The 12,780-nt window shown below is 33.4% G+C and overlaps 1 protein-coding gene across 1 annotated transcript; it reads left to right on the plus strand.

Annotated features, from left to right (window-relative positions):
- The first annotated feature begins 5,304 nt into the window (after window positions 1–5,304).
- LOC116110765 (UDP-D-apiose/UDP-D-xylose synthase 2-like) lies at window positions 5,305–8,689 on the plus strand. The gene is made up of 9 exons (XM_031396986.1): window positions 5,305–5,658; window positions 5,754–5,846; window positions 5,958–6,065; window positions 7,113–7,227; window positions 7,306–7,439; window positions 7,531–7,632; window positions 7,719–7,811; window positions 7,908–8,043; window positions 8,137–8,689. The coding sequence occupies exons 1-9, from the start codon at window positions 5,383–5,385 to the stop codon at window positions 8,250–8,252; spliced, it is 1,173 nt and encodes a 390-aa protein (XP_031252846.1). The 5' UTR covers window positions 5,305–5,382; the 3' UTR covers window positions 8,253–8,689.
- The last annotated feature ends 4,091 nt before the right edge of the window (window positions 8,690–12,780 follow it).

A 12,780-nucleotide genomic window follows, 5' to 3' on the forward strand; every position in this document is an offset into this window, starting at 1 on the left:
AAAAACATTTGCACCAAATGTTTTGTTATTAATTATTATGTATTTTGTCATTTAATATGTAATGGATTGTAACGCCCAGCATGGAGGTACATGATTTAATTTATGTTTTTATAGCCCTTAGTTAATTTTTGTTAAAGTGATTTTAAGAGAATATGAAGAAAATGCCTTAAACTTGCATTAAGGGTAAAATGGTCTTTTCACTCAAAATTACTTGAAAAAGTGGGAAGTGAAAAGAGATAGAATTTCATAGAGAATGCATTAGAAGTGAGGGCATGTAATTGACTAAGGGACATAGATGAAATTTCTAAGAAAGAGTAAGGGCAAAATGGGAAAGTGTGTTTATAAACTAAAGTGTTAAGCGTTTGAAACCATTATTTTCTTCATTCCACCGCCACACTCCTCCCCCATTTTCTCTCAAATTTTCATTCAATCCTCCAAGGATTTTGAGGGCTTTTGAGTGGTTTTTATAGGGTTTTGATATTAGGCTTCAAGAGGTAAGGATTCTTGCTCTTTATCTATGTTTTATTTGTGTAAAAGTTGAGTTCTTATGGAGTTTATGTTTAGGGTTAAGAGAAGATTTGAATCCAACAAGAGTAGAGAGCTTAGTAAAGACTACTCAAGCATAAGGTAAGTAAATTCCACTCAAAATCCAACTTAAGTTAAAGTTTAAGAAAATCAAGTGAGTAGAGATTTCTTTTAAATATACATATGTTATGATTATTGAGAAATTGAGATGAGATGGATGATTAGTTATGCTTGTTGTTGGATATACTTGAATATGAGGAGTGTATGTGATGGCTTGATGATGGGTTGAAATTGGAATAATTGGAGAAACTTTTGGGAGTATTTTTGCCGTGTAGGTATGGTGATGTTACAAGAGAGTTTTTCTCTCAATTTGGATGGTTTAAGAAACAAATAGAATGATAATTACATTAGGGTTTGTTTATGCACAAGTATTATTTGATGAAATGCCTAAGAGAAGTATGAGTTGAGTAGAAACCTTAATTTTATACAACATTGCATATGTGCATTTTATAAGTGCATTTAAGTAAGAAATTTTAAGCATGAGCCATCCATATGCATATAATTGTGTATGTGTAGAAACTTAAGAAAGAATAAAGAATAAAGAAAGAAAAAATAAAACATTCTAAGAGTAAAGAGAAAGAAAGAATAACCATTAAAGAATTAAAGAAAGAAAAAGTGTTAAAGAATAGAAAAGAATAGGTTGGTTTGATGGGAAACTGTGAGTGTTAAGAAGAAATTCCCACATACACGTTACCTTAATTGAGTGGCATAAGAAGAAGAAGAATTGTACGACCCATAAGAGTGTATGTGGATGAGGGTTGTACCAAGAAGAATTCTTACATACACGTCACCTTAATTGAGTGGCCTAAGAAGAAAGAAGAATTTGTACGGTCCGCAAGAGTGCATGTAGATGAGGACTATACTCACTCACATGGTCAAGGTTCCGAATTCATACATCAACTGAGTTCGATCGGCAAAAAATAAAAAAAGAAGGAATAAGAAAAGAAAAGAAAGAATAAGAAAGAATGAGAAAACTTGAACAAACAAAGAAAAGAAAAGAAAAGAAACAAGAAAGAAAAGAGAAGCTTGGGCAAGCAAGATAAGAAGAGAAAAGAAAAGCATAGAAAGAAAAAGAAAAGAAATAGAAAGAAGAAATAAAATGCAATTTTATGCATTATTGCATATGCATTTCATTTATGCATATTCCCATGAATTTTATTATGGTTAGAAAGAATAGAAGAGTAGCAAGAAGAGAAAGAATAGAAAGAATAGAAAGAGTAAGAAAGAAAGAACAGAAAGAAAGAAAGAAACAGAGAGAATTAGAAAGAAAGAAAAGAATAGTGAGAATTAGAAACAGAGAAAGAAAGAAGAAGAGAATTAAGTAAGGAAAGAATCAAAGAAGAAGAAAAGTTAAGAGATTTACTTACTGAGCATTTTTATGTTCACCCCGTTGTTTTTCATGTTTTTGCAAGAAATAGGTGAGCAGCGGTCGGAAGGACATCGACAAGCGGAGAGAATTGGCATTACTATCCACCGTTGCTAAGTTTTTGTACTTATTATTTTGATATATATAAAGAATTATATTTTGTATGTAAAGAAAAATTTGGGTTCAGCTATTTTCATATGCTAATTATGCATGTTTTTATAGTATATGTTATAAAATATACTATTAGAAAGAAGTCATTACATGGATGAACACAACATCATGTTTGGATTTAGACTTTGGATTGTTGTTAAATCTTAAATAGTTAAATTATGTTGGGATTGTTATTGAATTTGAACTTTGAATCATGTTGGGCAGTAATTAAGTTGTTAATGTCTTATTAAAAATAGAAATCTTAAAATCTAAAAAAACAGGTTTTTTTTTTTTTTTTTTTTTGCAGTGCTGATGTCACCGGTCCAACCTACTGGTCTAACCAGTTGGATCGGTTGACTAGTGACCCAAGCAGCAGTCAATCAGTTGGACCGGTTGACTCGTGACCTATGCAACAGACTGGATTGCCCTCTGGTCCGGGTTTTAAAACAGTGTGAAAGGCTAGTAGAATGCTTGTCGGATAAACTTTTGTGTTGGCATTCTAAGACCATCTTCAACACATTGCACCAATTTGGTGTAAAACACTATTCCATCTCCCACCCACAACACCAAATATTACACCAAAAAGAATATTCCTTAGAATATTCTTTTTTCTTCTTTCATTGTAATAATCAACAATTAATTTATTTTACTCATTATTTTTGTGTATATTAATTAAATATTGGGAATGATATTTTTATTAAATAAAAATTATTTTGAAAATTATACTAATTTAATAAAATTAAACATTTATTTAATCAAATAAACATTACATTTAATATAGAAAAACATTACATCTAATATAAAATGATAAAAAAAAAAACAACAATAACAACACAAAGGTAAAATTCCATATTGATAGTAATTTAATTTTCTGAATTAGTATGTTCTTCCCACAAATAATCAATTAATGCATTTCGAAGAGCATGATGAGTCTTTGTATCCTTGATTTGTTTATGTCGAGCAAAAAAATTTCGAAATCAGACATTCTCAAATTTGGTGTTAATTTTTATTTTAAGTTATTTATAGTTTAATATTTGCATTGAATAAAGTTCTATTTTTAATTTTTCATCATTTTTTGAATTATATTATTATTATGAATTTATTATTATAAATAATAATCAAATTAAATTAAATACAAATAATCAAATTTGGTGTGATTTTTTGTGTAAAATTTAATACTTAAATTAACTTAACAAAACTAAAAACAAAAACAAAAAAAAAAGCAAAATTAAAAAAAAAAAATTATTGGGCGCTACAGCGCTACACCATTTTGGCGTGGGTTGGAGATATCCTAATATTCTATTAGTGCGCCGTTAAAATGTTTTAATCATAATTTGACCCTAGCCATTTTTGTACAGTTATATGCTTAATTAATTAAATTATATTTCTGACATTTCATTTTCATAAACAATGACGTAATTAAGAGGTTAATTAATTAAATTAAACCATGATTTGACATGATTCGCATATATAGTATGATAAAGAAAGGAAAGAATAGTTAGTTAACTCACTTGGGTCTTCCTGACAGGGAAAGGAAGGCACAAAAGATTCCTTTGGGATCGGAGCGTGGAAAAGCGCGTGGGATTAAAAATGTTTTATAGGATTTGTTTTTCAAACCAAATATGACCCACGTGAGTGTGTAGAGAGACAGCTCATTGGGAACAAGCCACTCACATGACACGCTTACCACTACTTCACCGCCTTTTCATTCTTTTCCATACTCTCTACTCGCTCTACGCGTTATTACTATCTATAGAATTGGATTTAGAAACTTTTGTCTTGGAAGGGAGTTAAACGATATTCCAAGGGTATCTTCGTAATTGTAGGACATGACGTGGTAACCCTGGTATGGCATATATGGGACCATAGGTTATATAAATCATAAAGCGTACAAAGGTCATACATATTCACGTGTTTTTGCTGCTTTTTTATTTTATTTTTATCTGAACTCTCTCGTTGTATTGATAGCATTATAGCAAAAGTCTTAATTTGCAAGTTTGATGTGACAAATTAATAATTAGTGTTAATCCTTTAAATACTTTCACATGTTTCAAGTTTATGTGATTAAACTATAGGTTATAATAATTTATAACGATATTGATAAATATTTTACATATTAAATACGCTCATAAATTATGAAGGAAAAAGATTGATTAATTAAATATTTAATGTTTTGTTATTTTCTTCATAATATATTTTTTTAAATCCATCTTTTTTACAAGGTTAAAATAAAAATTGAATTACTTATAGATCATAATTTTATAATAAATCTTAAATATTTTTGTTTCATATGAAAATCCTTCGAAAATATATCAATATATTAACTCTCAATTTGTAAACATATAAATATTACTTTTAAAATCCAAAAAAGATATAATTTCTATATATTCCAATGATTGTCTTTACATTATAAGATCTATAGCTATTTATGTAAAATGTTACATCTCTAAATATAGCAATCCAACCGCAATAGAAAAATCTATAACGTTTAGGATTGTATATCCTAGTTCTTGTTTTCTTTTGTGCTTCTTTATCTTGTGTGTCTAGCCGTAATATTAGGGGGTTTTTCCCGTTACTTTTTATACAAATTACTAATTATCCAAAAGAGTGCATAGGACAAAATTACAATTCACTCCTTTCCATGAAACTTACCAATCACGTGTACATATTTTTATTTTATCCAGAATGATGTCATCAATTTTTTTTTAATTTTGATATTATCAGAATATCACATTATTATGCTTTAAAATTATTATTCATTAAGTTAAAAATTAATTTCATCATTTATTATTGCTTTAAAAAAAAAAAATTTCTTCGATATTTATCTCTCAATTGTTGACTGCCTCGTCCTTCCTCCGCTACCCACCAGATCCAATCTATATAAATCCTGTCTGTGTCTGAAGCGAATTTAAATTTTAAAAACGAAAAAAAATCTTATTCAGATCATACAGCGTGTTTTACACGTGGCATATGTATGCAGCGAGTATATGCTACAGTCTACAATTGAGAGTACGATAATCTCCAACTCATTGAATGTAGGCTATTAAGGGTTACATCTCGTAATTTAATATCATTTAACTTTTAATTTTTAATTTTTTTTTTTCACACATACTATATATATATACCACTGCCTTCTCCTCCCCACTATCCGAAAAACGCTCTATACTATATCTCCTCCTCTCTCAATATTCTACGCAATCGGCGCACGTTAGTCGCTTGCACACCGACTCAGTCGAAGCAGAGAGTTTAGTTTTACGCCAGTTAACTCGTCGTAAACGGAAATGGCGACCGCAGCCGTGAAATTGGATCTGGACGGGAGGCCGATAAAGCCGATGACGATATGCATGATCGGTGCCGGAGGTTTCATCGGCTCTCACCTCTGCGAGAAGATTCTCTTCGAGACGCCTCACAAGATTCTGGCGCTCGATGTTTATAATGACAAGATCAAGCACTTGCTTGAGCCGGAGTCGACTACTTGGACCGACCGGATCCAGTTCCACCGACTCAACATTAAGCACGATTCGCGCCTCGAAGGCCTTATCAAGATGGCAGATCTGGTAATTTCCGTCATCTTTGTTTCTTGGTGTTTCTTGGATTTGATCGTAATGTAGTGGCATTTTTGTAAATAATGCGGGGTTTTTTGGTGGTGCAGACGATTAATCTAGCGGCGATCTGTACGCCGGCTGATTACAACACGCGTCCTCTTGACACGATCTACAGTAACTTTATCGACGCACTTCCTGTGGTACGTATTTCATGCATGTTCTTTTTTGTTCCTAGTTAAAACGTAGTCATTTTCGGTGGGTGAGTTGAGTTTGTTCTTTGTTCGGTTGTTGTTGATTTTGTTAATGTGAAGGTCAAATACTGTTCGGAGAACAACAAGCGTCTGATTCACTTCTCAACTTGTGAAGTGTATGGAAAAACTATTGGAAGCTTTCTGCCTAAAGACAGCCCACTTCGTCAGGTAACACTTGCCTTCGAATTGAAGATCTGCTGATTTAGCAGAAATGAACAAGTCATATTACATTTAGGTTTGAGAGACTTGTTTCTTATGGTTACCGTTAGAATCTTTGACTTGTAATATAGGTTTTGCTTCTTGGATTGTGTGATTTTCTATAAATTATGAACAACGAACCATAGCACCGGGGGGGAATTTTTGTCCTTCCCGTTGGGCAGTTGAAGTGGTCTACTACCAGATACTTTATAAATCACCCAAATTTATTGAATGACAAGATTTTATATTCCCATCCGTAGTCCCCAGTTCTGATTTGGGTTTCCGGCTATTTATTAAAGAAAATACCAACTGGCCTAAAGAAAGTACCAACCGACCTTCTTGTCTTTTATGAGTGATTAAATAGTTTTAACATTTGTCTATAATATTTTACTAGATATGTGCAGATGGTTATACATGTGTCTGATTATGTGAATTAGCAATCAGTTTCCTTCTCTTTTCTGGCATTAAGCTTGCTTAGGCGATTTTTCTGTTTTCAGATTAAAAGTTCGAATGGAATATATAACAGTGTACCGTTTCCTTCTATACATCAGGCTTGTACATATTGAGTTTACCAAATAATTTCAGGAATATAATAAGAACAAATAGAAGCGAAGTCAATGGGTTGTTGGTACGGCAATACGTTTGTTTATGATGTGAAGCATTTCTTGCTGGATTCAGTACAATGCATCTTTTATTTAGTGCGATTTGAAGTTGCCACTTGAAATCTTCTATTTACAAATCAAATTTCTTTACAATTTTGTTGGATGTGCCATAGATCTTTGATTTATGGTCTGTATTCTTCTTTCCCATAGCATGTCTAAATTATTGTAAACAAGAGCGTACGCTGCGTTCAGATTGTTTATTTGGTGGAACTGGTATTTCTTTGTTTTATATCAAATAGGTTTAATTACTTTTATGATTAAGCACTTAGTTATTTTCTGATAAGTTAACTTACTATTCTGGTCCCAGATTTAAGTTTCAAATATGTACTCATTTAGATGCTATGTTTGATGATAGGATCCTGCTTACTATGTTCTTAAAGAAGATACCTCGCCCTGCATTTTTGGTTCCATTGAGAAGCAGCGGTGGTCGTATGCATGTGCAAAGCAATTGATTGAGAGGCTTATATATGGTGAGAATCCTACCATTTGTTCCAACTGTTCTTTACTTTGTAAACATATTTTTTAACTCATTTTCCTAATGACTACAGCTGAGGGTGCTGAGAATGGTCTTGAATTCACCATTGTGAGACCTTTTAACTGGATTGGACCCAGGATGGATTTCATACCTGGCATTGATGGTCCAAGTGAGGGTGTTCCCAGGGTTCTGGCGTGCTTTAGTAATGTAAGTTCAAGATTTCAGCAAACCAATGTTTTTGTTTTTGCTATGCTTTGGAGGATCGTAATCATACTCTTGTTTTTGTCTCTTGTCTCAGAATCTCTTACGTCGTCAACCACTCAAGCTTGTGGATGGTGGCCAATCTCAGAGAACTTTTGTTTATATAAAGGATGCAATTGAAGCTGTTCTGTTGATGATTGTATGTTTTTAGTGTCTCCTCATTTGTTTATCTTTCATGTATGGCATTTAAGATGAGTAGCTAAGTAGTTTGGTCTCATATTGTAGGAAAATCCTGCGAGGGCTAACGGTCAGATTTTCAATGTGGGCAATCCCCACAATGAAGTTACAGTTCGACAGCTTGCTGAAATGATGACTGAGGTGAATGTTTTTACTTTACATGACATTTATGTTTTCCAACTGTTGTGTGTTAAACATTACTAGGAACCAGTAGTTAACTCTTTTTGTGTTTTACAGGTCTACTCAAAGGTGAGTGCAGAACCTGTTCTGGAGGAGCCAACCATTGATGTTAGCTCCAAAGAATTTTATGGTGAGGGATATGATGATAGTGACAAGAGGATTCCAGACATGACAATAATAAATAGACAACTTGGTATTGTCTTTTTTCCTAGAGTGTTTTTAAGATCTTTATATTTCCTGGTTTTGAAAGGTAAGATCTTGATGATATGTATTTTGTTATCTGCAGGTTGGAACCCGAAGACATCACTTTGGGACTTGCTGGAATCAACCCTTACCTATCAGCACAGGACATATGCGGAGGCCATTAGGCAGGCCGTATCAAAACCAGTTGCATCCAGCTAAGTGGATAGGAGAGTTGAGATGCATAATGTAAGGGGGATTTTCTCTTAGGTGTGCTTGTGGCAAATGTTTAAATTCTTTTTTGAGCAAGTCTTAAATATATCTGAATGGTTGATTCAAATATACGCTACATTTTTTTTGTCTCTCTTGAGTGTCGGTAGTCAATAGCTCATTGTAGCTCAGGAAGCTGCATGTTGAGATGAGAAGACGATTAGACTCAAATAGGGAATTAAATAATGTTTTACTGTAACATGGGTTACCACATGTTTTAGGGGCAATTATACAAGGAAAGGTGTTTTTGTTTTTTCTCTGGGGGTTTGCCTGTTCTTTCCCCTATCTTTGTCTCTCCTGGGGTGTGTTGTATTAATTTGTTTGACCCTCTCAGGTTCATAATTCCTTTAAATTATTATTTATTTCATAAGGGGGAAAGATAAACATGATTATTTATTCTTTAAGGTTTCTGTATCGCACAAATATATGATGGTTTGGGTTTGATTTCCAATGAAGGATGTATTAAGTAGTTTTTCTTTTCTGAAAATAAATAAAATCAACTTGTTTTTCGTGCTTTTGTAAATGGCGTGCCTCGGGTTCTTACTTCTTATATTTCATTCTAGCGTTATCCATCTACCAGAAGTATAAGGACTTTTAAGTGGGGCTGCAATTTAAATAGCTTTTATCTGATAATAGAAATTGGTTTTTGAAGCGTTTTGAATAATTACAACTTCCATTAAACTTTGAACTAGGTTCCCTACAAGAGTAAGTTGATTTGATTACGGCAGATTAAGCCCTTATTCGTCCTGCATTGGCCTATATTATAACCCCTCTTTTTATACTGAATCCTGTTGGCTCGGTTTGTTTAGTTTTTTATAATTGTATTTTCTTCTGAATAGGATTTAATTAAATATGATAGGATTTTGTGAATGTGTTTGGTACATTTTTTGAAAATATTTAAATTATTTTTTAATCTCCTATATTTGTCAATTTAGTTAAACATTCGTTACAATAAAAGTTTATAAATAAAGTTTATAAATGAACAAAAACACCTCTATCCAATACCCACCTCTGTTTTAAAAATCGGATCGATCGGTTGGATCGGGACTTGGTAGCTTCTCTAGTCCAGATCAGGTCTTAGGGGGGTTTTTGTAATATTTTAAAATAAAAAGGGTTAATTGGTAATTTATTGGCATTTTTTAAAATAAATAAAAATTTTAGGGACTAATTGATCTTTTTAGGAGAATTTTTGTAATATATTAAAATTTAAGGGATTAATATGTAATTTTTTAAAAATAAAATAGTTGTTGACGTCATCGGTCCAACCGATTGACCCGGACAGCAAAACGGGTTGCCCTTCGGTCCGGGTTTTAAAACAATGGTACCCACCCAATAAATGTTGGTAGTTGGCTATAATCATTGGACAGTGGTTAGAAGTTATCGGAATGGTGCAAGATCGGTTGGATATGGTCGATCGTGTGTCGATCTGGTAGGAAATGACCAAATCTACGGCCAAAGATCTAGACGTTGTTTGACCTTCAATGACGGAAGAAAACGGCTAAATTTTTTGTCATAGATCTGGCCGTCTCAAGCTAGATTGGCGCACGACTGGTTAGATCCAATTAATCGTGTGTCGTTACAGCGTCGACGGTTGGCGGTGGTAGCAGTTGGTAGTGCCGACGGTTGTTGGTAGGTGATAATGGTTTGGGTGGATGGGAGTGTTTTTGTTAATTTTAAAACTTATTGAGAAAATTAATTGTTAATGTTTTGAGTTGAATAGAATATGATTGAATTTTAAAGAATATTAAAACAAACATATTTTTCATTTTTTAGGATAGGAGAGTAAAATAAGATATGGTTATAATCTCTGTTTTAAAACCCAGACCGGACCGGTCGGTTCAACTGGTTCGACCAGACCCGATCTTATGTCTTGTCTGAGCCAATATAAAACCTGGTTATAATAAAAAAAACCGTGTTAACCCGCCATTGAATCGGATGAACAGTTCCACTACTCGGTCCAATCGACCCGCCAGCTAAACCGATTCACTTTTTCAAATGAAAAAAAAACCCTAACTCTATACTTTTTAAGTTTTTCTGTGCAAAATACCAAAGGCCTCCCTTGCTCGACGACGATGACGTCTCCCTCCCTCGTTGGAAATCGACGATGACAGGACCTCCTTCGCTTGATGACGGCAACGCCTCTCTCCCTCGTTGGAAATCAACAACGACGATGCCTCCTTTGCTCGAAATCGACGACAACGATGCATTTCTCCCTCGCTTAAGCTTTGTAAAGGTATTTCCACCGTAAAAAATGCTTAGTAAAATCGACGACAACTTCCTTTTTCTGGATTTTGCATGTTTCGGTTGAGTTGAGTTTTGTTATCTCAAAAATGCTTGGAAGTTTTGTTAGTTGTATTTGTTTTGAGAAGGGAAATAAGAGTCGGTTAATTAAATAATGGAAAGCTTGCTTGTTAGGTGAAATTTTTGGGCGTTGGTCTGCACTCTGGTGTGGTTGTCATTAATTCTGCTTGTGGGTGAAATTTTTGTTGGGTGGAACTGGAAAGAATGGGTGAGAGACAGATGTTTGGCTTGTTCATTAATTCTAGAGTAATACTACACTTACAAAGAAATTTTACAAAGATCTCCATACAAAGTGATGTGGCAAAAAATGAATGGAAGAGTGAATTTAATGAGTTTGACTTTTTGTTTCAGTCTTCCATTCATATTTTGCCACCTCACTTTGTATGGAAATCTTTGTAAGATTTCTTTGTAAGTATAGTATTATTGTTAATTCTAAAGTTGACTCCCTTTGTTGGCGGAATTGTTATAATAAAAAAAGTTCTTTTATTTATATATTGTATTTGCATTTTATATGTTTATGGACTCCATGAATTGATGGATATTGAAGGATCTAGGACTTGGGTTTCAGATTTAATTAAATTGGTGTTTGGGTTCAATCATCAATGAAAGTGATTGGGTTCAATGGAAGTAATTGGGTCCAATGGTAAACATAACAATAATTATTTAAACATATTATATTAAAGAATATGATGATGTCATCGGTCCAACCGGCCGGACTAATCAGTTGGACCAGTTGACCTGTGACTCGGACAGTAAAATGGGTTATCCTCTGGTCCAGGTTTTAAAACAGTGGTTAGAATAGAGTAATAAACGCAGCCTTTATCTTCCATTACTGTACAATACAAGGACTGAAGGACTAAAGAAAGTGTTTGGGTGAGTCTCCAATCAAGGATTTCAGATTTTCAGTAACAGGAATAAGGAAGGAGGATGGATGGAAATTCGCCAAATAGGAAAAGGGATGACATCCCAACATTTAGTTAAATATCTATATGTATATGTCGGGTGTGTATGGTATTCTCACTTGGAAGGTTTATTGATAGATGGCGTGGCTTGCCGTAGCCAGGAGGGAGGACAATTGTAAAGTAGATTCCGCACAAACACATGTGCTATGGCTGGATGGTTGAAAAGGAATGAAAGATGAAACTTTTGTCTTAAATGGTTTGTATTTCATAAATTGTGGAAGACAGATAGAAGGTTTTTGTCCTCATAGCTTCAAAATTAAAAAAAAAAAAAATAGAAAAGAAATACTCAATATTATGTTGAAGAGCTATCCAGCCACTATTCAACGTTATAAGATACTGTTCAGATTGCTAAGTGGTGCCCTGCCCAACTTGGACAAACAGCAGTTTAAAGGAATGTATTTTCATCTGTGGCTGTGACTGTCCAACATGTTAATCCGCATAATTGACAAAACGTTTCAAAATCTTTGTTGATATAATCAATAGAATAAGCAATGAGGTTTCGGTTGAAGAATTGTTGGGAGGGAGTTGGTGATTGTAGTGGACTTTTGGTTATGCTTTACACTTACAGTCAGCAGTCCAGAAAAGAAAAGGTTAACAAAGCAGTAGTAGTCTTCCTCATCTCCATCCTCGTTTGGTATCTTTTCAAAAATCTCCAGCTACTGGGGATTTCCATTGCGTCAGTGGGCCTCTTTTGTTCGTTCCATTTTGTCACACCAAAACCTCAAAAGTCAATTACCAATGTGTTGCTTTTATAACTCAAAACATAACCCATTTGGTTTATCAATTTCGTTGCTTTTATGAAGAAACAAAATAATTACCCAATTACGAAAACAAGTTTTTGGACCAGCTTTAATGTTGGGCTCATATTGGGCTCATAAAATGGTTTTAAATGAAAATTTTTCTTTCAAAAGTACATAAAAAGAATCCTAAAAATAATCAAAACCCCTTAAAAACATCAATTACGCTTTTACATAATTATTCAAAAGGTTTTTAATACTTTTTGAACGAAACAGATACGTTTCATTTTTAACTATCTCATATTGAAACATTCTAAGTCTAATAATTTGATATTAATTTTTTTTTTTTTTAAGGGTAACCCATTTGGGAAGTGATTTTGATTATGAGGTTCTTGAGTGTCAATTACTGTTTTATTATCATTATTGGATGAAGAGAATCTTGTTTGGGGTTGATCTGGGTCAAATTTGACAAGTTATAAT

Source organism: Pistacia vera, unplaced genomic scaffold (genome assembly GCF_008641045.1).
Source record: "Pistacia vera cultivar Batoury unplaced genomic scaffold, PisVer_v2 Contig613, whole genome shotgun sequence".
NCBI lineage: Eukaryota > Viridiplantae > Streptophyta > Magnoliopsida > Sapindales > Anacardiaceae > Pistacia > Pistacia vera.